Genomic DNA, 22050 nt, shown 5'->3' with positions numbered 1-22050 from the left:
TATATATATTTTTCATTACCCAAATGACAAACACTTTCAGCAAAATCATCAGACATAAAATAATAATTACAGCTTTAAAAGGATAACCATTTATTAGTATTATTATTTTAATGAACATAAAATACAGTCGGTTGGAATCAACTAATATACACTCTCTTGCTAGTTTTGATTTTAGTACATTTAATAATCTATTTCCGGAAACCGGTAGGTGTTTCCGGATTAAATTATTTCGCTTTAGAAATCGATTGGTAATGATTTCAGTTTGAACTTTCTGTATTTTATAGATGAACACGTTTGATGTGTAATAGTTTATAGTTCGTCCCATCCTATTACATTTTTTTTTTTTTTTTTTTTGGTAAATAAGTTCAGTTTGGTTTGACGTAAGCAAGCTTACTTGAACTTGAAGGTAAGAAGAAAAGGCTAAGGCTAAAGGCTAAAAGGACTTTACGTGCACATTCAGAGCAAGCTGTTGTAGCGCACGCCTATACTGGGCACAGGGACCGGCCTTGGCCGGATCTCTCTGTCCAGGACAGGAAAAAGGTGTGTGTGTGGGGTGGGGTGGGGTGGGGTGGGGGGTGGGGGGTAGAGAAGGGACGCCTGCACTGGCAAGTGCAAGGGAGCACCAGCAGTCCAAGTATTGGTGACAGGCGGAGTGAAATTGGTGCTATGGAATTTTGAGTGTCCCGTAGGATTAGGCCAAAAAGAAAGAGGTGCGCGTTTACATGAGGGAGATTTGAAGCAATTTTGATGGTCGTTCTAATTGAAAAATGAGGAGAGCTAATAGGTTTTGCTTTTAGTAATCCGAGGGTAGCTCTTTATTATGACCTGGTTGGTGCTGTAGGGTGTCTCCCTAGGTTGCCCTTAGAAAGGGCCAGATCTCTTCTGATCGTGGCATGACAACCAGAAGAATGAAAGTTATAGATTTGCGTCCACCGCCCGCATGCCATGAAAGGTACCGCAGAAAATTTTCATTATTTTCACAAAAAAGGCAATAGTAGTAATGTCTACGAGGTCCTTTGCGCCAAAACTGCCATCTCCATCATAAATTCTGAAGTGTAGCCCAGTAGAGCATTGAATTCTCAAGCAGGAAGCAGTATATTCCAAACATTGATGAAAATTGCCAAACTCTTGATGTGTAGACTTGAATCTACTATGGAAATAATAAATCAATAAAAATAATGAATAATGAAAAATGAAAAAAAGCCTCATGTGTTTTTAAAATTGTTTGGACACAAATCTATAACTTTCATTCTCTTGGCCAAAGTAAGTTTTGTAGATTTTAATTTTTTTCTCTCTATTTTTAATGTCTTGGAAGTCGAAGACCCTAGTGTCAACCTGTGAAACGGACACTGTTATTAAATTAAATGGGCCTGTAACCAGGGTGTGCACTTAACGGTCGCCAATGGCGAGTCGGAAAAATATCCGCCTGGTCCCCCCCCCTCCTCTAACCCTAACCCCTAACCCCTAGCCCTAGCCCTAACCCTAACTAAAAATAATAAGGTGGGGGGGGGGGGGGGGGCACTGGGCAGATATTATACTGTTTCCGATTAGTATCTGCGCAACCAAACCCATATAGGACATAATAGCGACCACTTCCCCAGTCTATCGAACAATCTAAAACTATTCGCAATGCCTCGGCCGGTTTTGATTATGTATTCAGAAAACCTCGACCACGTAAATGTATTAGTAGGTTCAGTTGGAACACCTCGGCCATGTCCGTCTTTACTTACCATTTAGTTACAATCGGAACAACTCGTCACATTCTGCTATGCTGTGTTGCACACAAAGATTTTATTTACAAGCCTGAGGTTTTCCGAAGATACATTGTGTTGGAATGTTTTCGTTTCTTTAATACGGAATATACCGAGTACTATACCAAACACCAATTCGTCACTGCGAACGATGTCAACATAGATTGCTGTTAGCTTAGTATGTTTTTAATTCCTCATCATAAGGCCATAAAAGCACCTTATTCATTCTAAGACCGAGCCTTGGTAAAACATTCCAGATGTTTGATGGTGTGGGTCCCGAGACAACATAATAATTATAATTTAATTACAACAGTTTGTAATATAACTAAAACAAGTTCTGTTTCCTTCTTTTGTGTTGTTATTATTGTTTGTATGATATGATAACATGTTTTTAAAGTGCAATTTAAGTAAGTTCTCTTTTTTTCAACAAAATTCGGTCGCGGGCCATTAAAAAGTTGTACAGGCGAGTCAAAGTGTTGCTGTGAGTGGCCCGATTAGCCAGTTAAAACAAATCCCACAGGTCTCAATAAAGTTACAACATAGTGTAACAGTAGTCTGGAATGAAGTTGTAAGTGTGGTTTTTACTTCGTCTAGATCTCCTTAAATACTCTTAATGTAGCTGGTATTCAAAACTTGTGGCACCATGTTTCAAACATTTCTCAACCGAAATAGTGCAACAAATAGACACACAAACCAAAAATGTATAACCTACCATACTCACAAAATCCCAATTGAAATACTTGCATCATTATTACTTGGAAATCTCCTTGGATCTTCTGTTTTCCTCTCATGGAACATTGATTTTCCTCGCATTTTAATTGTTTTTTCTGCGTGGGGGGTGGAGGGGGGGGGATTGGTCATGTAAACATCGGCCCAGATTTTCGAAGCTATTTTAGCACTACGATATCGTAAAACTGACCTAAATGATGACGTTACACATCAAATCTAAATGCGGATGCGTTTCTTATTTGGTTTTGTTTGCAATGGGAGCGAGTAAGCTTTAGCCGGCATCGCGATGCTGCATGCTCCCGAACCCCTCTAGATTTCCTCTTTTTTAGAATTCACCAATTCCCACCCCTGTTATTAACAAAATATTAAATCTTCAACAACAACCTTAAAAAATATCCACGCCATTTTAAATTTGCTACATAGAGGGAAGTAACTCGCCGTACATGTTAAGAAAAGTATTGGCTTAATATGCCCTGTGTATTAAGTGTAACAAGAGTCTGTGACTTTAAAACGGGGAAATATCCTTAAAACGTAGACTAGAGCTCGTCTTCATAACTTACTTTTTTGAGAAAGACGTGCGTTTTTAAAAATATGAAAAATGCATTTCATGGTATTATAAACACCTGGATGTGCAGAAATGGATAATCAAAACAACAAAATCTTAAGTAATAATTGATGTCAATTTTTAAAAACAGCTCTAATAGTGAAAAATATGTTGTAGTGTTTAAAAACTAGGATCTGTTACTTTAAATACTGTATACTAGAAAGATATAAATTTGCAAAATTACTTAATGATGTTACATCATCACATGCCTATGAGAATTAAAAATTTGTGTAATCCATTTATGGGTTACACAATAACAAATTCAGGTAACCCATTTTATTTTTAGGTAACCCATTATCATGATGTAATAAATTCAATGTGCGTGGTTACTTATGCGAGCGACGCGCAAACAATTCTATTGCTCTCACAATTTTCAGAGGCCTGCATTATATATACATGTACGGTACATATTATAAGTCATAAAGGTTTGTTCAACATTAACATAATGTACTCACTAGTGCCAATGGGGAGTAAATCATGGGATCTATTACAGAAAAAAAGTCAATCAAATTACTGTTTTGGTAATTGATGTTTTGGTCATTTTGATTGTGTTCTCCCATACTATATAGTTCTGTTCTTTGCAATAAATCTGCTAAAGAGATCAGTAGCCTGTTTCTTAAGTAATTATAAATGAACCCAGCAATTTAATTGTTATTAATAAAAACATTATTTAATCTATGTTTATTCAAAATACATGTCTATATACATATAAAGCATAATCTTGGCTTACTTGTCTAATATTGATTGCCAATAGTTATAAACAGTATTTTTAAAATTTATCTTCTAAAAGTACTTTGTGGCACAAGCAGTAAAAGTGCCAAACAATGTTACAAATAGGGCCATTTTTAAAATAAAAATTATTAAACATGATTCATGAAGCCCTTTGCTTGATTGTTGCTAATGCATTGAGACCATATGGAAATTTTCTATTTTCGTAAGCAGGCATTGTATTTGGGAATTTATTTACAATTCTTCCATAATAGTAAGTATCATATTTGGTGGTGTATTTTGATATTTGGGTCTGTACATTTTACATGTTATCAATAAATATTGACTACATTAATACCTATACATGTAGATGTATTTTCTTCTGTAAACACCAACATTAATTACCGGTATGTGAATTCCACATTGATTAATATATACCTTCACTGTTGTTTATTAATTTTTTTTAATATTTAAAGTAAGTTACAAACATTGTGCAGCTGTCAGTCTGGCAGTGTCAAAATATATCACATGCTCAGATGTCACCTGTTGCTAGAACAGATGCAATGTTTTGTTATGATTCAGTGTGTTTCTTCTTAAACTGGTACCATACTCACCAGACCCAAATGGTGACATTCACTTTGAGTGACTTAAAAATATAATAATTAAATATATGTACTAAAACCAGTGTTTATGTCATAAAATTGCTGTGATTGTAATAATTAAAATTTCTTTTCATGTTTAATGAATGGAATTTCCATTTATCCATTTTAGACGATGTCGGTCAACCAGTTATTGCAAAAATTCAAAGAGAAGGGTGACAAAAAGAAACTACCTCCTCTGCTGAAACGTGAGTTTCACACTATAAAGCCTAATGGAAGTGGTGCAGCTGTAAGAGTCATGCAGTGGAATATACTAGCACAAGGTATTGCCCAGTACAGATTTACATGTAACCAGCCTATTTATTGGCAAGTGATGTTTTCTCACTTGAGGAAGATATAAATAAATGAACTACCGAACAATTTCAATAATGTTTCACTTTAAAATATCTGTATTCTTTTCTTGTAATGTTGAAATCTTTTTAAAATGGTGTTTATACTTTGATAGATTCACATGTTTGTATGTGTTTGTGAAATGTTTGTTTTCAATCTTTCCAGCACTTAGTCAGGGGAGTGACAACTTTGTTTTATGTCCAACTGAAGCTCTGGACTGGGAGAATAGGCATCTTCATATTGCTGAAGAAATTTTAACATATAATCCAACCGTGCTGTGTCTAGAAGAAGTTGACCACTATGACTTCTTGGCCCAGACTTTGCAGACTGTCGGGTATGAAGGAATGTGGTTTCCGAAGCCAGATTCCCCATGTTTGTACACAAATAATCACAATGGACCTGATGGGTGTGCTCTCTTCTGGAGAACAGAGTCCATCATCTTGAAGAATTCTGATAATGTGGTTCTGAAAGATTCTTCTCTGTTCGATACAAACCAGGTGAGCATAATTGGCAGGTTCGAAATGAAAAACATTTCCGAGGGTCAAAAGGAATTATACATTGCTGTAACTCACCTCAAGTCTAAAAGACCATACTTCAAATTACGACACGAGCAGGGCAAATGGCTTGTTGACTATTTATCCCAGCTAGTGGGGGATATTCCTATTGTGATATGTGGAGATTTTAATGCAGATCCTGACGAGAAGGTTTACGAAGAATTTTTGAGTAGTACAATGAGTTTGAAGAGTGCATACACATGTCTTTCGCACAGTGGAACAGAGCCTCCATACACAACTTGGAAGGTGAGGGGATCTCCGAAAGGCCAACAAGATATCTGCAGAACTCTTGACTACATATGGTATTCATTTAAGAATTTGTCGGTTTGTTCATTGCTAAAATTTCCAACTGCAGAAGAATTGGGTGATAATCGACTCCCATCCTTCCAGTATCCTTCTGATCATCTCTCGCTGGTCTGTGATTTTGAACTGATTTAATGGTGCACTTGTTTGAATATATTGTTCTGCATCAGTGATTAAAGCTGCTGGGTTTAGTGGTTTTGGGTTTTTTTTTAGATAAGTATATCAAAAATCAAAGCTGTGAGTGTGTTATTAAATGTGTGTGTACAAGTTTGAAGCTTGCTTTGTAACAAATTAAAATACAGATCACCATCTGTCTGACTGGGCCTTCATGGGTATGTCCATGGTGGTTGGTGCTACTGCTAGTCGGTATTAACTGGAACTTTTTAAATGTTTCTACCAGCATTATAGTCAACACAATCAGCCATGGGCGTCACACTTCACCATGGTATTTCTACCATTTACAAATTGCTGGGCAGAACTCCGCTCCTTAAAAATAAATAGTTAGTTGTAACCCAAAAGACGAATTCTCACCTCCAAATTTTCCACTGTGGTTTCATTCTAAACCACCACCCCCTGTCTTACATACATACTAGACTATAATTCTGCACTCCTTACTCATTAATGTGGCCAGAACTGGTATAATTAATAGTTTAATCATCTGGCTGGTAGATGCTGGATTAGCATCCTTGTATAGGCTCCAACATTATACAAACTTCTCTCTCCCTAGTCACCAAGTCATAGTCAAAATTATAACAGCTCAGAGGTGAAGAGAGTTGCTATACAAGTTTCCGTCTAACTAGTCGCCAAGTCATAGTCAAAATGATACCCTATTTTAACTTTTTGTATCATGATTCATGAATAGTTTTGGAATGAAAATGATTGAGTAGAAATTTGATTAAGCATTTTTAACCAATTAATATTAGTCCTGGAATCAAGCTAGGCTATATTGTTCATCAATTTTATAAAATATTACTACATTCATTTTTTCATGTTTTTTTTTGGACAAATTTAAGAGTGTCTTAACAAAACTCATAAATCCACAATTTACAAAAATAGTGACAATCACATAAACTCTGTAAGGTTTTTCACAGTGGTTATCTCAAAATGAATTAAATCTCTTTATGTCATTGTGGTATTATATTTCAAGTTATATTTGTTTTTCTCAATTTGACGTCATGGACTAAACACTAGTCTTGTTCAGACAACATAAAATTATTATTCCATCTGGGATACTGTTTGCATATACCATAGTTAGATACCCAATAGCCAATATATTTTTCATGCGGGGTGTCTTTAAACATTCATTCATTTATTCATTTGATCACATGGAGGAGACGAAAGGCACCATAATTATTTTATATCCGATATGTTTGTCGCCCTTTCTTTTATGAATATATGAGTTGAATAAAACAATTTGCTCAAATAATCAGTAAATGGTGGTCAGGATTTTTAGGGTTTGGTTTTCTCAGTCTTTTTTGTTTTTGGGGGGGGGGGGGGAGGGATGGCATATTTTGACTGGTGCCACCCTGACCTTTAGCCAGTGTGAACACTTATGACACTTCAAAATTAAAGCGTGATTTTTTTTTGTAAACCTAGTCACTTTGAACATGCAACTTCAGATTTTTAATAGCTGACAATCAATTTAGTATTGTTAAGAAAAATACCAATATTTTTATTTTATATTACATATACTTTTCATACTGGGAGACTGTTAGTAATCAACTACCTCGTGTTATATTATGGACATTATAAAATTATTTTGAATTTAATCTCAGTTGTAATAAAACAGGTTCTTTGAAATAGTTGTGATAATTGTAGACTTTTATTATTTATATTCTTGTTTCAAATAAACAGATATTAATATATCTTCTGCTTAATTTTTGTTTTGTGTTGGTTACAGTCCGACCGAGTGGTATACAAAAGTATTTCCACAGCTGAATGTGATGTGCAGTACATTAGAATCAAGTAGGTGTTCTCCATTTGAGACCGTACACAAAATATATAAACAAATGTCATCCAATATATGTCAACATACACAACTCATTGATCCCCTCTCAGCCCTTAGGAACAGTTATGCAATGCTATTGTTACAATATGTTAAATTAAACAGGATATACAATAACTGTATCTTTATGATAACTAAATATACTTTGACTTGTATATAATAATGAAACACCAAACATGTGTCCCAAGCGATCAAAGAATGTTTTTGTTGTTAGAAGTTACTGTTTTCAGCATTAGATGTCTTGGTGTCCTTTTGTTTTTATCTATCGCCAGGGTTTCTGCCAGAAAGTAAAATGGGTATGGTGCCATACCTAAATGTTTTTTTTGCAGATTCTATTTTTTTTCAGAGCTGACCTTATGACAAAATTAATGACTTATCATTACTGTATGTTTTTCTTAACCCTAAACCTAATCCATTTTTTTCCTAGGAGAGGCCTCCCATAGACCCTATCTACTGCTTCAGCACACACATTGTAAATATTCCATTTCATAGTGCCATACCCAAACATTTCTTTCTGGCAGAAATGTTTTTTTTACGGAGATGTCTAAAATACATCCATGATGTCAAGTAGCAATCAATTCAAATGTTAATATACCAGTTGTAGGGTACAGAATTTTTAGGATTTTTTAATATGATTCCTCCTTAATTGTCAAAATTTAGCATCACACATTTTGGGATTCTGTCTCATTATCTTAGATTTCAAGCCAAAATCTGTGATTCATTGAAGCATATTATTCTGCTAAATTAGTAGTCTGGCAATGGTTAGGATGAAGGGGGAAACATGATTGGTCAAATAAAGATAATCAATCTGACGATAATGTTCATTATCACCTCAGGTGAACATTATCACTTGGGTACATTGCACTTCTCCTACAACACCAATTAATCGGGCCCTACTTGATGTTCATTTTCAAAGTACTAGAGATTGAAAAGATCTGCTGCTGTCACACAGACTACCCATTCCAATTATCCATATTTTCTAAGAGCAAAGCACATTTCAGTTTTTTATATTCCAGTTGTACTTATTTTCAAAGTCGTAGAATAATAACTTGTTATTCACAGTATTTGCAATAAATTTTCTTATAAACCTGTTCGTGACTTCTGGTCCTGTATTTATTTCCATTTCTAACATATGTTGTAGATCATTTGTGTGATTTAAATGACAATAGGTTGCTCATTGTGATGACCTGCCTGTCACGGCTATACTATCCAATAATATAAACAAGATTGAAATTGAATGGTCTGTGATGTACAAGTTAACTTGAAACTGATTGCTCTGTGACACACGAGTTAAATGTAAACAGTGTAAATAAGTTTTACTTGGAAAGGACGTTTAAATATATTTTAATCCTGTTTTCTGAAGATATGTAAGCAATGAAATACTACATTTAATGGTTAGATACGATTTATTTTACAACTCTGTGTTTAAAAACATATTCATATATCCATTTGTTTTTGCTTGTTTGATGTTTTGAAACAACTTGTAAGATAAATGGTATCTATCAGTCACTCGTGGTATTCTCTATATAATAGTCTCACCCATACAAATAGCATTGTAAAGTCTCGAATCTGTACTTTTTTTAATTTAAGCATGAGCTCAGGTTGTAAAAACAACAAAATTACATAAGATAGGAAATATTTATTCCTCATCTGTTACGTTGTTTTGTGTTTCTTTATTTTATCTTTCAACGTAATCCAGTAAAAGCGGACCCAGCAGTATAAAATGCCTACAGAGCAATACACCGAGGTAAGCAGCAAGGGCAGGAATGGAACTTTGCGGTTGAGTCCTAGCGCGTAGTGCACAGCACTGTTATAACATTCTAGGATGACAATGCCAGCCACGTATAGCGTCTCCAGTGTAGACAGCAACGGTAGCTTGAGAGGCCTCCATGTTATTCTGAAATAAAACCGTTACTTGATGAACAAACATCTCAAACAGGAAAGAAAAGGAACATTTAACAATAAAACAAAGAAGATTGTTTTGTTTAACAACACCACTGGAGCACATGGATTAATTAATCATCAGCTATTGGATGTCAAACATTTGGTAATTCTGACTCGTAGTCACCAGAGGAAACCCACTACATTTTTCCTAAAGCAGCAAGGGACCTTTTATATGCACTTTCCCACAGGCAGGAAACTACATACAACAACCTTTGTCCAGTTGTGGTGCACTGGTTGGAATTTAACAATAATTCAACCAATTTTATGGTTACTTCATCACTTTGTTTAACGACACCCCAGCACTTTGTTGAACGACAGATAAACAAAAATCTGCTGCTGCCACATAGGTGACTCCTATTAAAAACGCAGTTAGGGATCTTTTATATGTACTTTCCCATAGACAGGACAGTACACACCTTTGATGTAGCAATTGTGGTGCACCTGCACTTATTTTGTTATGATGGTTTGGGTAAATATGTTTTTTTAAAAGCCCAATCTCATCTCCACATCATATATCTTTGTTAAAATTGTTATTTTACAAACCATGTTTATTAGTTAATGATATCACTTACCCATGTATATTTCCTAAGCTTGAGAATGCATAGATGCTGAACACAATCATCAACAATAGTTTAATGGGATTTTCTGAAATTAAACATAGATACATAGAATTTCCTATTAATTTTCCATTTTTAATTAAAACAATTTTTGGATAAAAAGACAAACTTCACAATTATTCAGATCTCACCATGAAAAAATCCCCGAGGGAGTGATTAATTGCTCTGCTAATATGTCTATTGCAGTTTGTTTTATGTTAATTAAATGTTCAGTCTTGATGGTGTTATTGGTGAACAACATAATGCGTCAAGTAATTATTGATACACCCACTGTAATTTTCACATTAATTTCCTTGCATTAATTTCATGATTTACAGTAATTATGGTAACTTCGACACTTGGTCATGACTAGCAAGTTAAAAATTAACAGTACAAACATACCAAACTGCGTGAAGATGAGCGGAAACAATGAATAATGGCCAACTGTGGACAAGATTAAAAACAGCTGTGCGTCTCGCTTTTTCCCTGCAATGAGGAGTCTGAAAAATATTTTAAAAGTGTAAAAAGATATATAATAGTTTTAAACTTTAACCTCGACAAGGCATACTGTTAACCATTTGACTAATTCTGTCTCAAGCAGATTTCTTGTGATTAACATTGAGAAAATATATTAACTAAATTTTTCCGATATTAATATCTGGCACTGATTAAAAATTCTGTATTATAAAATCTTTCTCACTAATTTGAATGTATCACAAAAAAACAATACAAACTGGCTAATATGTAAAGGATAATAACTGGTACTGAGTATTGCTATAACTGTATTTTATTCACGATCACAAATAATAAAAAAAACCCTAAAGTTCTATTTATTCTGTCAAAAACATTGTTAGGAATTGTATTAAAATAGCATTTTATTACAAATTTAACAATAAAAACTGAGATGTAAATGCAAACACTTTGAAGTATGCGACGTCATTCTGTATGTTTTTCAAATTGTCATATTTAGTACCGGCAAAGTCATTGGTTTGTAAGCGTCGAATCGTCAAATAATATTGTACGTTACACTAATGTATAATAATTTCTGTGATAATGATTTTCATTTTCCAGAGTTATACTTCTCCATCCAGAAATTCATTCCTGTACACAGTTTTACAACTGAATAACTGCAACAAGCTTCATGTTAGATATTTCTTCTATTAACAGTATTAAAAGAAGAAAAAGAAAAACTTACGTAAATGGAATGATTGTTAAAAGTATTGCCTTTTCATGAACGTGCCAGCCAAATATAAATGATGCCAGACCACACAGTACAATACACCGGACTAAACTCTGCGGACCCTTTGTGTTAAACCACAGGTGAATAAGAGAAGGCTGAAAAAAAAAAGAAAAAAAAAATTAAACATATATATGGAATAACTTTGTTGGACAAAATATAATATGTAATTACTTTCTTTTTTTTAAATCAAAAGTTCAATTTTTTAAATTTTATTCACATTTTTAAGCAAGTAAAAATAAAAATAACATGTAAAAACCAAAATATGTGTCCACATGTAATTTTTACTATCATATTGCAATCAGTGTTTTTAAAGACTTGCACTGCACATTAGATTATACACAATTAGTGTTGATAATGCTTGCCCATAAATCAAAGTAACAATAAAAAGCCCATCACAAAAACATCCGTTTAAAATATTGTTGAGGTATAGATAACATATCTGTTTTAAAAACACCTTCATACATTTTATGCTATGGCTATTTAGTGTTTCTTTTTCAAAATGTGAACATGATAAAGAGAGTGAGAAAACCTGATGTTGTGACATGGGCTACTAATATAACAAGTATTCTGAGAGTATTGCTAAAGCAATAAATGTCTCCTGCTAGTTTTAACAATTTTTTTGTATTTCCAAAGCTCAAGGGCCATAACTCTGTCAAAAATGGGAAAATTGCCATGAAAAGTTAAAAGTTTGTTTTGTTTAACACCACCACTAAAGCACATTGGTATTGGATGTCAAACATTTGGTAAGTTTGTTTTATTTAACACCACCACTAAAGCACATTGGTATTGGATGTCAAACATTTGGTAAGTTTAAGAAACGGTCTTAGAGGAAACCTGCTACATTTTCCCATTAGTTTTAATAGTAGCAAGTGATCTTTTTATATGCACCATTCCACAGACAGGATAGCACTGGCTGGAACAAGAAATAGCCCAATGGGCCCACCAATGGAGATCGATCCCAGACTGACTGCGCATCAAGTGAGCACCTTACCACTGGGCTACGTCCAAACCCAAATCGCTATGAAAGTCAAACTTGTTCTGAAACACAGTATATGGTAAAACTATACACAACATTTCAGCTCAATATCTTGAGACATTGTGAAAGAAAGTCTGGGAAACTATATGTGGGACAGATGGACAGACAGAGATGAAACCTTTAGTCCCTTCCAGTTGAATCAGTAAGAGACTAATAATGGGTGTTACAAGCAATAATCATTACATATGTGGAACATTCTAGCCAACTGGCTACTGGAATGTTTGGACTAGTTCAATGATACGGAGGGGAGGAATACCATTAGTCGGTCTACTCCAATGGCAGGGGGTGAGGTCAAGCTAAAGTACGAAAAGAAAAGTGCAATTAGGTGTTCTCACCAACATGGCAGCCGCTGTGAATACCACAGTAACTTGCGGTGAAATGGATGGGAGGACGGTGTGGTTAAAAACTTGAACCAAACCACCTGTCATGGAGGCAGTACTTGTGGAATTCAACAATTTCATTCGGACTCCTGGAAAATGGTTATAATTAGACATGGTAAATAATTTCAACTTCAAAACTTACTGCAAATAGTAAGGTATTGCTGATGTGGATGCGACAATGTCTTAATAAAATAAAATAAATACATGTAGCTGTTTTTAAAACATTCTTAGATATTTTTACAATCGAAAATGTAATTCAGGGAAAGTGTTAAATGATGATTTATTATAGTTTAAGCCACATAGAAATTTCTATTATGGGTATTGCTACAGTTTATTCAACAAAGAACAATAGATATCCATTTTTGTCTACCATCTTTAGGTACAGACCAGTGCTTTGAATAAATGGTTACTAGAAAATATAATAATAATAATAAGGGCTCAAACTTAAAAAATTGTTACCTATGGCAATTTTTAAATGTTTTTGCCAGAGTCAAAACGCTCAGATGACAATTTTGAACCTGTCTACAGCAATTTTAAACCACTAACTTTTGCAAAAAATATAAAGCTAAAAGTAATCCATTCAACCAATGGCAAAAATGTATAACTAGCTATGACAATTGCTATCGATGACCTTGTTAAGTTCAACGCCTGAATGAAAATACTGCAGCTTCACCATTCATCTCATCATCATCCATGTTTGTAATGTCAAAAAAACACCTTTAAAATATCTTTGTCTCTGTGTTAAATATTATTAGTATTTTTTTAAAAAGAAGTAAAAAGTTGGAGCCCTGTAATAGATACATTCATTTAGTGAAGGTAACAGTTAGTAAATGTTAACCTTCCCCCAGTACCCTCGGGTGCTACTCTGACAAATATCTGGTCTTGCTGACCTAAACAAATAAAACTAACTCACCTGCTACAGTGGCTGCTTTGTCGGCCACGTTGTACAGAGCCCAGATGTTGGGTGCCCAGTAGGCGTGACACAGTCCACGTTTAAAAGGAAACAGCCGAGATAAAACCTGAGGTAGCTGACCCTGTATCAATACACAAAAATTAAATAACTTCTGGGAATGAGAGAAAAGAAAAGGAATGTTTGAGCACATTTTACATTATGGCTATTTCGTGTCCACCGATAGGGATCGATCTTAAAACCCACCAGACCTCAGATGAGCATTCTACAACTAATAAAGTTTGTTTTGTTTCACGATACCAGTCTGAAGTTAAAGTCTATTTTGTTTAATGACACCATAGAGCACATTTCTTTATTAATCATCAATTATTGGGGTCAAATATTTGATAATTCTGATACAAAGTCTTCAGATAAAACCTACTACATTTTATATGCACACATTCCCAGAGACATCTACAATAAATATTAATATTTTTTCTAAATAAAGATATATTTAAATGTACAATTAAAAATTAAAAAAAGGTTAATAATATTACTTTTCAAACAATTTTAAAATACTAAAATGCAATGATAACGACAAATAATTGTAAAAACATTATATTTACAAGATATATGAATGGTCCGAAGGAAACTCCAAAGACAAAGAGAACAACGAAAGCAAGCTGAGTAAATTTTTTAATGGAAAATGATTTCCACTGAATTCGTCCATCTGCAAAATAAAAACAAAACAAAAAAACAAAACAAAAATTATTTTCAATAATGTACAATAAGTATTATTTTTACAAAATAAAAATTAAAATATGCAACTAAAAATGAAAGAAAGGGTTATTAATAAAGAAAGAAAACTCCTTAAATTTTAATAACATTTTACCAGCCATTTCATCAAAACCCATTGTCACTTAATACCCAGTATTTCCAGCCATTTATAAAACCTTTTATGATGGTGTATTACTGTTCAATATTCTTGAAGGTATTTTTTTAATGAAATACATTGCTAGTCAGGAAACATTTACCACTGGTATAGTGTTTTATTTCAAAAATTTGACAATGCCAATGGCTTTGATTTTGGTAAATTTAGTGTTATTTTATAAAAATGTTTTAGAATTTTTAGATCTACTTGATAAACAAGAAGTAGGCTACCGACGTGTGTTAAAGTAAGTAGGCTATTGATGTGTGTTAAAGTAATAATTGACCAATAAGACAGAATGAGTTTGATACATGGCAAATTCCAGGAACCACAATTAGTGACTGGATGCAGGTCTTCTAAAAATGAAACCAGTTGATAATCTGATCAGCAGAAATAGTGTTTTGAACACCCTAATAATTTCTCACGTTTGTGTAATTTCATGACAAAAATTACACTTTCTATATTTATTTAATCAAATATACGTTTATATCATAGAGCACAGAATAAAATAGTGAACATTAGGACTGAGGGGTCTATGTGAAATGGTGTTGAATAACATTCATTTCATTTATAGTTATTTCGTGCTTATATCCAATTAATGTTCGAGCACGCTGTTCTAGGCACACGCCTCAGCTATCTGGACTGTGTGTACAGGACAGTGGGTTAGTAGTTAATTGATAGTGGTTAGCAAAAACTTGCTCTGGGTGGGAGCTGGTACCGGGAGATGAACCCAGTACCTACCAGCCTTAGGTCCAATGGCTTAACCACTACGCCACCAAGATTAGAGTCTGTCAACACATGATAAAATCCTGTGCACTGGAACAAAAGAGTGTATACTGGAAACTCTCACCAGGTGAGTTGTTGAAGCAGTGACACCTGAGCAGGTAAACGAAGTAGGCAGGTGCTATGTACAGGTAGATATGCTTCAAGTTCAGTAAGATGGCAAACCAGAAGGCTCCCGATACAAGCCGTCCCTTACAAGGAAATAAAGTCATTGATTAGCTAGAAAACACAGAAAATAGCTAATTGTTAAAAATAAGGAAACCTCCATACTTATTGAAAGATGTAGATTTAATTTAATGTTTAATGTTTTTTCAAGACATAAGCTGACCGAAGCTGAATATTATATTGCATATTCTGACAACAGATAACATTTCAATGAAAAACTTCATATATTCTGACAATAGATAACATGATATTAATGAAATACATCACATATTCTGACAATAGATAACATGATATTAATTAAAAACGTCATATATTCTGACCATAGATAACATGATATTAATGAAATACCTCATATATTCTGACCATAGATAACATGATATTAATGAAATACCTCATATATTCTGACAATAGATAACAACATAACACCCATAAGAAATCCATTATACTGAAAATGAATATCTAAACAATTGTTAAGGAATCAAACATTTATAATTAATTTTCTTTAATTGCACTTCCATTGATTTTATGCAGTCTATGTTTATATGTATAATAATTTTATGTATCAGATTAAGAAAATGAAATGCATACATCCTGTGACATTTTCAGATTTTATTGTAACTGTCACTTAATAATTAAAATTGTAATCTTAGTTCCCCATCTTATGACATTTTCTGGGTGTGTTACAATTATAGTCGCAGACGTTAGAGCACATGAAAATGGAGACCAAGTTTAGTAAAACATCTGGATAAAGTTACAATAAAGTAAAAGGAGAGTCTGTGACGATGGAATGGGGCTTTTAGATTTCTGAAAAATGCATTTCGTGATATTACAAATATCAGGATGACCAAAACCATTTTAGATGTGCAAAAATGGGTATTCTAAACAATAAAACAATGTAATGTCTAAGTTCAATTATAAAAACCCCAGCTCTATTAGTGAAAAATATGTGTTAGTAGTTAAAAACTAGTGTCTTTGACTTTAATAAAGTCAAGAAACAGATATTTTTATATTGTGTAAAGTTAAAGTTTGTTTTGTTTAACAACACCACAAGAGCACACTAATTAATTAATCATCGGCTATTGGATGTGCAACATTTGGTAAATCTGACTATAGTACTGTCGGAAATAGAATAAAAATGATTTTCGTCACTTATCTCTTTCATGTTAAACTGACAAGTAAATATTTTGTAAATATCTATTTAATGATACTCTACCTAATTTAGCATTTACTTGTTTTGGCTCTCATTGATGTACAAGGTGGTGTTTACTCTTGTAATTAAAATAAAGATGTCAGTAAACAGGTAATTTGTGATTTCAATTACCCTTAAAGAAACTTTTAATTTAAAACTGCAAGTTAACTGATTATTTCAAATTGCAGCATAAATGATGAATTATGACAAACATATTTATTGAATATAAATTCAATATAAGTACATTTGAAAGTGGTAAACCATCATCAGAAACAGTCCCTTACATATTGTACATAACAGCAATGAAATTGACATATGTTGACCAAAATATGTTATAGTCACTTCCAATAAAGTGCACAAATCCCCTGTTTACCGACATCGTTCTTTTAATTTCAAGAGTAAACACCACCTTATACATCAATGAGAGCCCAAACAAGTCAATGCTAAATTAAGTAGAGTATCATTAAATAGATATTTACAAAATATTTACTTGTCAGTTTATTATGTATCAACTACATAATAAATCAACGAAAATCAATTTTATTCTATTTCCGACAGTACTGTAGTTATCAGAGGAAACCCGCTAAATTTGTCCATTAGCAACAAGGGATCTTTTATATTCACTTTCCCACAGACAGAAATGCACATACCATAGCATTTGACCAGTTGTGGTGCACTGGTTGGAATGAGAAAAAACAACAACCATCTGTTGAATGGATCCACCGAGGTGGTTCGATCCTACAACACAAGCACCTCAGGCAAGCACTCAACCGACTTAATCCTGCCCCAAATTATGTAAAATGCATATAAATGAAATACTAAATGTCCTTGTTTAAACATTAATTTCAAAAGGATACGATCAACAATGAGCAAGCCAAAATTGCCGATGAGGAGTACAGCGAGAATCAGAGCGTGACTTCCAAATATATCTCCGTCTTCATCCTTCTTCTTTAACTTAACACACTGTGTACAAAACCTGCAGGCAAACAATAAGATTAACAGTTACATTTGAACAGTAGTTGAATACAAGTAGTGCTTGCTTATTATCCAGTAAGGAGTTCATTATCCTACAAGTAAATACTGTCGGGGAAAAACAGACTGGAATTATGTATTAATTTATAATATACAGACCTAGGTCACCATATCCCTGTATGAAATATTATTTATAGTATGGTTTAACTTTGCCAAATTAGCCAATTGCTAAATTTTTTACTAAGTGGCTACAATATTTAGTCTTTGACTAATAAAAGTTTCCTTAAATTAACCACATTTAAATAATTTTCATGGAAATACTGTATATATCTAAACATTTGCTAAACCAAAATTAATTCCATTACAATGATAATAAAATTCTTGTTACAGTAACTGTTTTATTAATGGTAATAAGTACTGTACTTGTACTTGTAATGGTCTATGAAAAATAAAAAAATAAAAACCCAAAGAAACAATAAAAAAAAACCTTATAATGCAGGTAGATGTAAAGAACAAGTTGACGCTATCATTGGGAAAGTAATGCTTCATCCACATATAAGAAAAGCAATGCTACATAGGTTAATGTGGATATGAAACTAAACAAGTAAATCCCATGTTGTTAACAAACCGGTAAGTGGCGTAAATGAAGACGAAATCCGAGACAATGACGGACAGCCACTGGAAGAGAATGGTGGCATCACTGCTGTAGTTGAGGTTGGAAATGACCAACATCTCCGGGTCAAAGTACACGGCCACCTGGGACAGGAAGTACTCAAACCATGCAAACAGCGGAGGGTAGTCAAGTGTCCATTGAGAGGTTTTCTGAAGAAAACAAAATAATAATAAAATAAAAAATAATACGTGTGTATCATTTTGTTTCCACATTAAAAAAATAATAATAAAATTTTCGTCAGAAAATCTCTCAAGAAGAAAAAAAGGTTTATGTGAAAACAAAATGATACACGCATATTCAAAACAGGGCTAAAAAAGGCCATAACTTATGGTCAGGCATGAATGTTTAACAACACCCCAAAACATGTTCGCTATAGCTACCTGGCAGTAACAAATCAACAGTTTATATAGCAGACTTTGCCATGAAAACAACTGAGGGGAATGAATAATTGCTCCCCAAACTAAGAATAGAGTCTATTTAGGGGAGTAGCAAGGAAGGAAGGAAATATTTTATTTAACGACGCACTCAACACATTTTATTTATGGTTATATGGCATCATACATATAGTTAAGGACCACGCAGATATTGAGAGAAGAAACCTGCTGTCGCCACTTCATGGGCTACTCTTTTCGATTAGCAGCAAAGGATCTTTTATATTCACCATTACATAGACAGGATAGTACATACCACAGCTTTTGTTACACCAGTTGGGAAGCACTGGCTGGAACGAGAAATAGCCCAATGGGTGGGGATCAATAACCAGATCGATTGCACAGCAAGCGAACGCTGTACCACCGAGCTACCTCCCTCCCCTATTTAGGGGAGTAGTCTATTTAAATATTATTAATACCATTTAAATTCACATGCTAAGGGAAGCTAAATGTTACTCTCCTTGAACTAGTCTCAGGGGAGTGATGGGGAGCTAGAGTGATGGCTTCACTTAATCGACAATGAAAAGCAACATGCAGCCTTTTATCACTGTCCACAGACTTTTAATATATTTAGGTAGGACTATGCTATGGGTGAGAAGAACAATTCAGCAAAGTCATCTATAAAACTTCAAAAATTGCAGAAACCTACTCATTTTCTAACAAAACATTATCAATTACATGCAATTATTTCGTAAGATTAGAAAATTTTTGCAAATAGTTTTTAAAATTCACAATTGGTGAATTTGTTGAGTGCCAAAGCTAGCCCTGGTTGAATGAACAAAAAAAATAAGGTCTACAGATAATTCTATTTATCATAGGACTCACTGCAGATCAGGGAAGGGACATAGACCATTGGCCCAGTGGTAAAGCTATCGCCTGATGCATGGTCAGTCTAAGATAGATTCTTGTCAGTGGGTCCATTGGGCTATTTCTCATTCAAGCCAGTGCATATCAAAGACCGTGGTATGTGTTATCCTGTCAGTAGGATGGTGCATGCAAAAGATCCCTTGCTACTATTAGTACTAATGGAAAAAAGTAACAGGTTTCCTCCAAGACTATACATGTATGTCAGAATTACCATATGTTTGACATCCAATAGCGAATGACTAATAAATTAATGTGCTCTAGCAGTGTCATCAAACGAAAAAACAAAACTTTAAACACTGCAACTCAGATAACCATGACCATGACCTGTTTCGAATATAAGATGTTTAGGTTTATGTTTATTTCACAGAAAATTGTACCATTACCGGTAATATGTAGAATAGTACAAGATACAGTCTGACTGCATTATAATTTGACATACCTCCACATACCAGTCCTTTAATTCTAAACTGTGAGTTATAGCAAGCCAGTTTCGGTGAACTTCAAAATCTGTTGATCTGCTGCAAGTGTAAAAAAAAAAGACAGTAGGGAATGTTTATTGATGTTGTTTAATAATCACAGAAGCCAAAATTTCAAACTCTACAGTAACCAGAAGATGGTTCACACATTTTTTATCTAGTTTACCAATTGTTCATTTGCATGAATTATATTAGTGTAACCGGTGAGTTACCCAATTCAAACACAATTTTACACATTTTTAAATATAAAAGTTCACCATGGAAAAATCAATTTTAATTACATTGTTGTACAGAACAATCATACAAGTGTGTTAGCATTAAGAGACTCACTGTATTTATGTAGGACTTGTGTACCGTATATATTTATATATACTATTTCCTTCCCAATTGTACAAATATTTAGGAAGGGGTCTGAGGGTTTTTTTTGTGTGTGTGTTTTTATATCCACTTAATTAATGAACAGGCATGTGTTCATTTGTACATGTGTGTGTGTGCGTGAAAGAGAATGTGATGGAGATCGGAGGAGAGAGAGAAGTTAGAATTTTGTTACTTGTTACTTATTATACGCCTATTTTAGTTTTTTATCATTGTTGTTACAGTTAGAGGGCCTCTGGTGAGATTACCAAAATGATGCTCAGTTTACCCTCTTAAAATAAAGAATTTATTGTTATTTTGCAAGATTTAAAGTTGTATAACCACCACATGTTGCATGAAATTTTGTGCAATGCATCACTTGGTCACAAACTTATCACAAACTAATACCAGTTAGTAGCAAAGGCTCTTTTATATACAGTGAAAGTCCACTAACCTGGCCCCATGCTTATAAACCTTAATGAATGAATGAATGTTTAACGACACCCCAGCACGAAAAATACATCAGTTATCGGGTGTCAAACTATGGTAATGCAAACAAATAAAGTGATGATCAACATCAATATGAAAATTCAAGATTTAAATAAAAACACAGTGTAAAGAACTGTGCAACAATACAAATATCACAGATAGATACTGACTTTTACTCAAAACTTTAATTGTATTCCGAAGAAAATAAGGGGGTTTGTGCTGTATTGGTCATTCTCAAAGAGAATGTTACACCCTTGCACCACGGTGAGGTTACAGCACGCACAGGGTTATAAACCTTAAAATCTTTAACGTCATGGCAACGCCATTCAAATAGCATTATGTTAAAGTCTGGACTTTATTAAAGTCTAGACTTTAAGTTTTATAAGCACGGGCCCTGGTACCATGGTATCAAGTAAAAAAAAAAAAGTCCGGTTTTAAGGGGTATCCGGTTTAGAGTGATAACCTCTTAGTTCCGTCTTGTTGCATGCAGTGAACGTATCTACCAAAAGTTTCCTCGTTGAAAAGGGCAACAGATGATAATTAAATAAAATAACAGTGCAGACTTAAATGGGCCGTGCTTAGTTTCTACACCTGTTTCAAATATTAAGTTCGGCATGCATTATTTAAATGGGGCTCAAAATTAAGTGGTTGGGATTACAATAGAAAAACTGCCACGGCGAACGCCACAACGAAAGTTGCAACCACACTTTTTAAAGACCAGCTCGCAATGATTTTTTTTAACACTCTTATTTTAGCAATTGTGAGAAATGAAAGTATAAATGCACTAACTATGTAGGTAATAACAATGCTTTAAAACATGTGACGGCGCCGGCTAAAAACCAAAACGCCGCCATACTTCTTCTTTTATAACATCCGCCTTTCTATGGTGATCCGCTTCTTGGTTTGTGTGAAGTTTTGCGTTAAAGGGACATTCCTGAGTTCAGTTTTTTAGCTGAAGCAAATTACTGTTTTTCCGAGGTCAATTTCAGAATTAC

The 22050-nt window shown here is 34.0% G+C and overlaps 2 protein-coding genes across 3 annotated transcripts; one reads left to right on the top strand and one right to left on the bottom strand.

The window, feature by feature from the left end:
* Positions 1-210: 210 nt before the first annotated feature.
* Positions 211-8734, top strand: LOC121374500 (nocturnin-like). Its single transcript, XM_041501601.1, has 3 exons — positions 211-248; positions 4564-4714; positions 4947-8734. Exons 2-3 carry the CDS (start codon positions 4567-4569, stop codon positions 5771-5773), a joined length of 975 nt encoding a protein of 324 aa, XP_041357535.1. The 5' UTR covers positions 211-248; positions 4564-4566; the 3' UTR covers positions 5774-8734.
* A 533-nt stretch (positions 8735-9267) lies between these two features.
* LOC121374499 (probable dolichyl pyrophosphate Glc1Man9GlcNAc2 alpha-1,3-glucosyltransferase) lies at positions 9268-21995 on the bottom strand. Of its 2 annotated transcripts, XM_041501599.1 has the most exons (13): positions 21845-21995; positions 20176-20254; positions 18394-18587; positions 17651-17769; positions 15996-16063; positions 15507-15630; positions 14355-14458; positions 13753-13873; positions 12795-12928; positions 11379-11518; positions 10586-10683; positions 10160-10232; positions 9268-9540 (listed from the first exon to the last, which is right to left on the bottom strand). In XM_041501599.1, the coding sequence occupies exons 1-13, from the start codon at positions 21907-21909 to the stop codon at positions 9297-9299; spliced, it is 1563 nt and encodes a 520-aa protein (XP_041357533.1). In that variant the 5' UTR covers positions 21910-21995; the 3' UTR covers positions 9268-9296. The 2 variants fall into 2 exon arrangements, with proteins under 2 accessions (XP_041357533.1, XP_041357534.1); XM_041501600.1 differs by lacking the exon at positions 20176-20254 and having other exon boundaries at positions 21845-21948.
* Between the last annotated feature and the right edge of the window lie 55 nt (positions 21996-22050).

Source organism: Gigantopelta aegis, chromosome 6 (genome assembly GCF_016097555.1).
Source record: "Gigantopelta aegis isolate Gae_Host chromosome 6, Gae_host_genome, whole genome shotgun sequence".
Lineage (NCBI taxonomy): Eukaryota > Metazoa > Mollusca > Gastropoda > Neomphalida > Peltospiridae > Gigantopelta > Gigantopelta aegis.
The sequence above is the reverse complement of the archived record's forward strand: the minus strand, read 5'-3'. Positions and strand labels throughout refer to the sequence as shown.

What these genes read in the sequence shown, in the direction of transcription:
- LOC121374500 (XM_041501601.1), top strand. Translation starts at nt 4,567, where the DNA reads ATGTCGGTCAACCAGTTATTGCAAAAATTCAAAGAGAAGGGTGACAAA. An exon ending in GTGGAATATACTAGCACAAG is followed by an intron (nt 4,715 to 4,946) that starts GTATTGCCCAGT and finishes CAATCTTTCCAG; the next exon opens with CACTTAGTCAGGGGAGTGAC.
- LOC121374499 (XM_041501599.1), bottom strand. Translation starts at nt 21,909, where the DNA reads ATGGCGGCGTTTTGGTTTTTAGCCGGCGCCGTCACATGTTTTAAAGCA. An exon ending in CTGCTTCAACAACTCACCTG is followed by an intron (nt 14,459 to 15,506) that starts GTGAGAGTTTCC and finishes TTTATTTTGCAG; the next exon opens with ATGGACGAATTCAGTGGAAA. An exon ending in TCGGACCATTCATATATCTT is followed by an intron (nt 13,874 to 14,354) that starts GTAAATATAATG and finishes GTATTGATACAG; the next exon opens with GGTCAGCTACCTCAGGTTTT.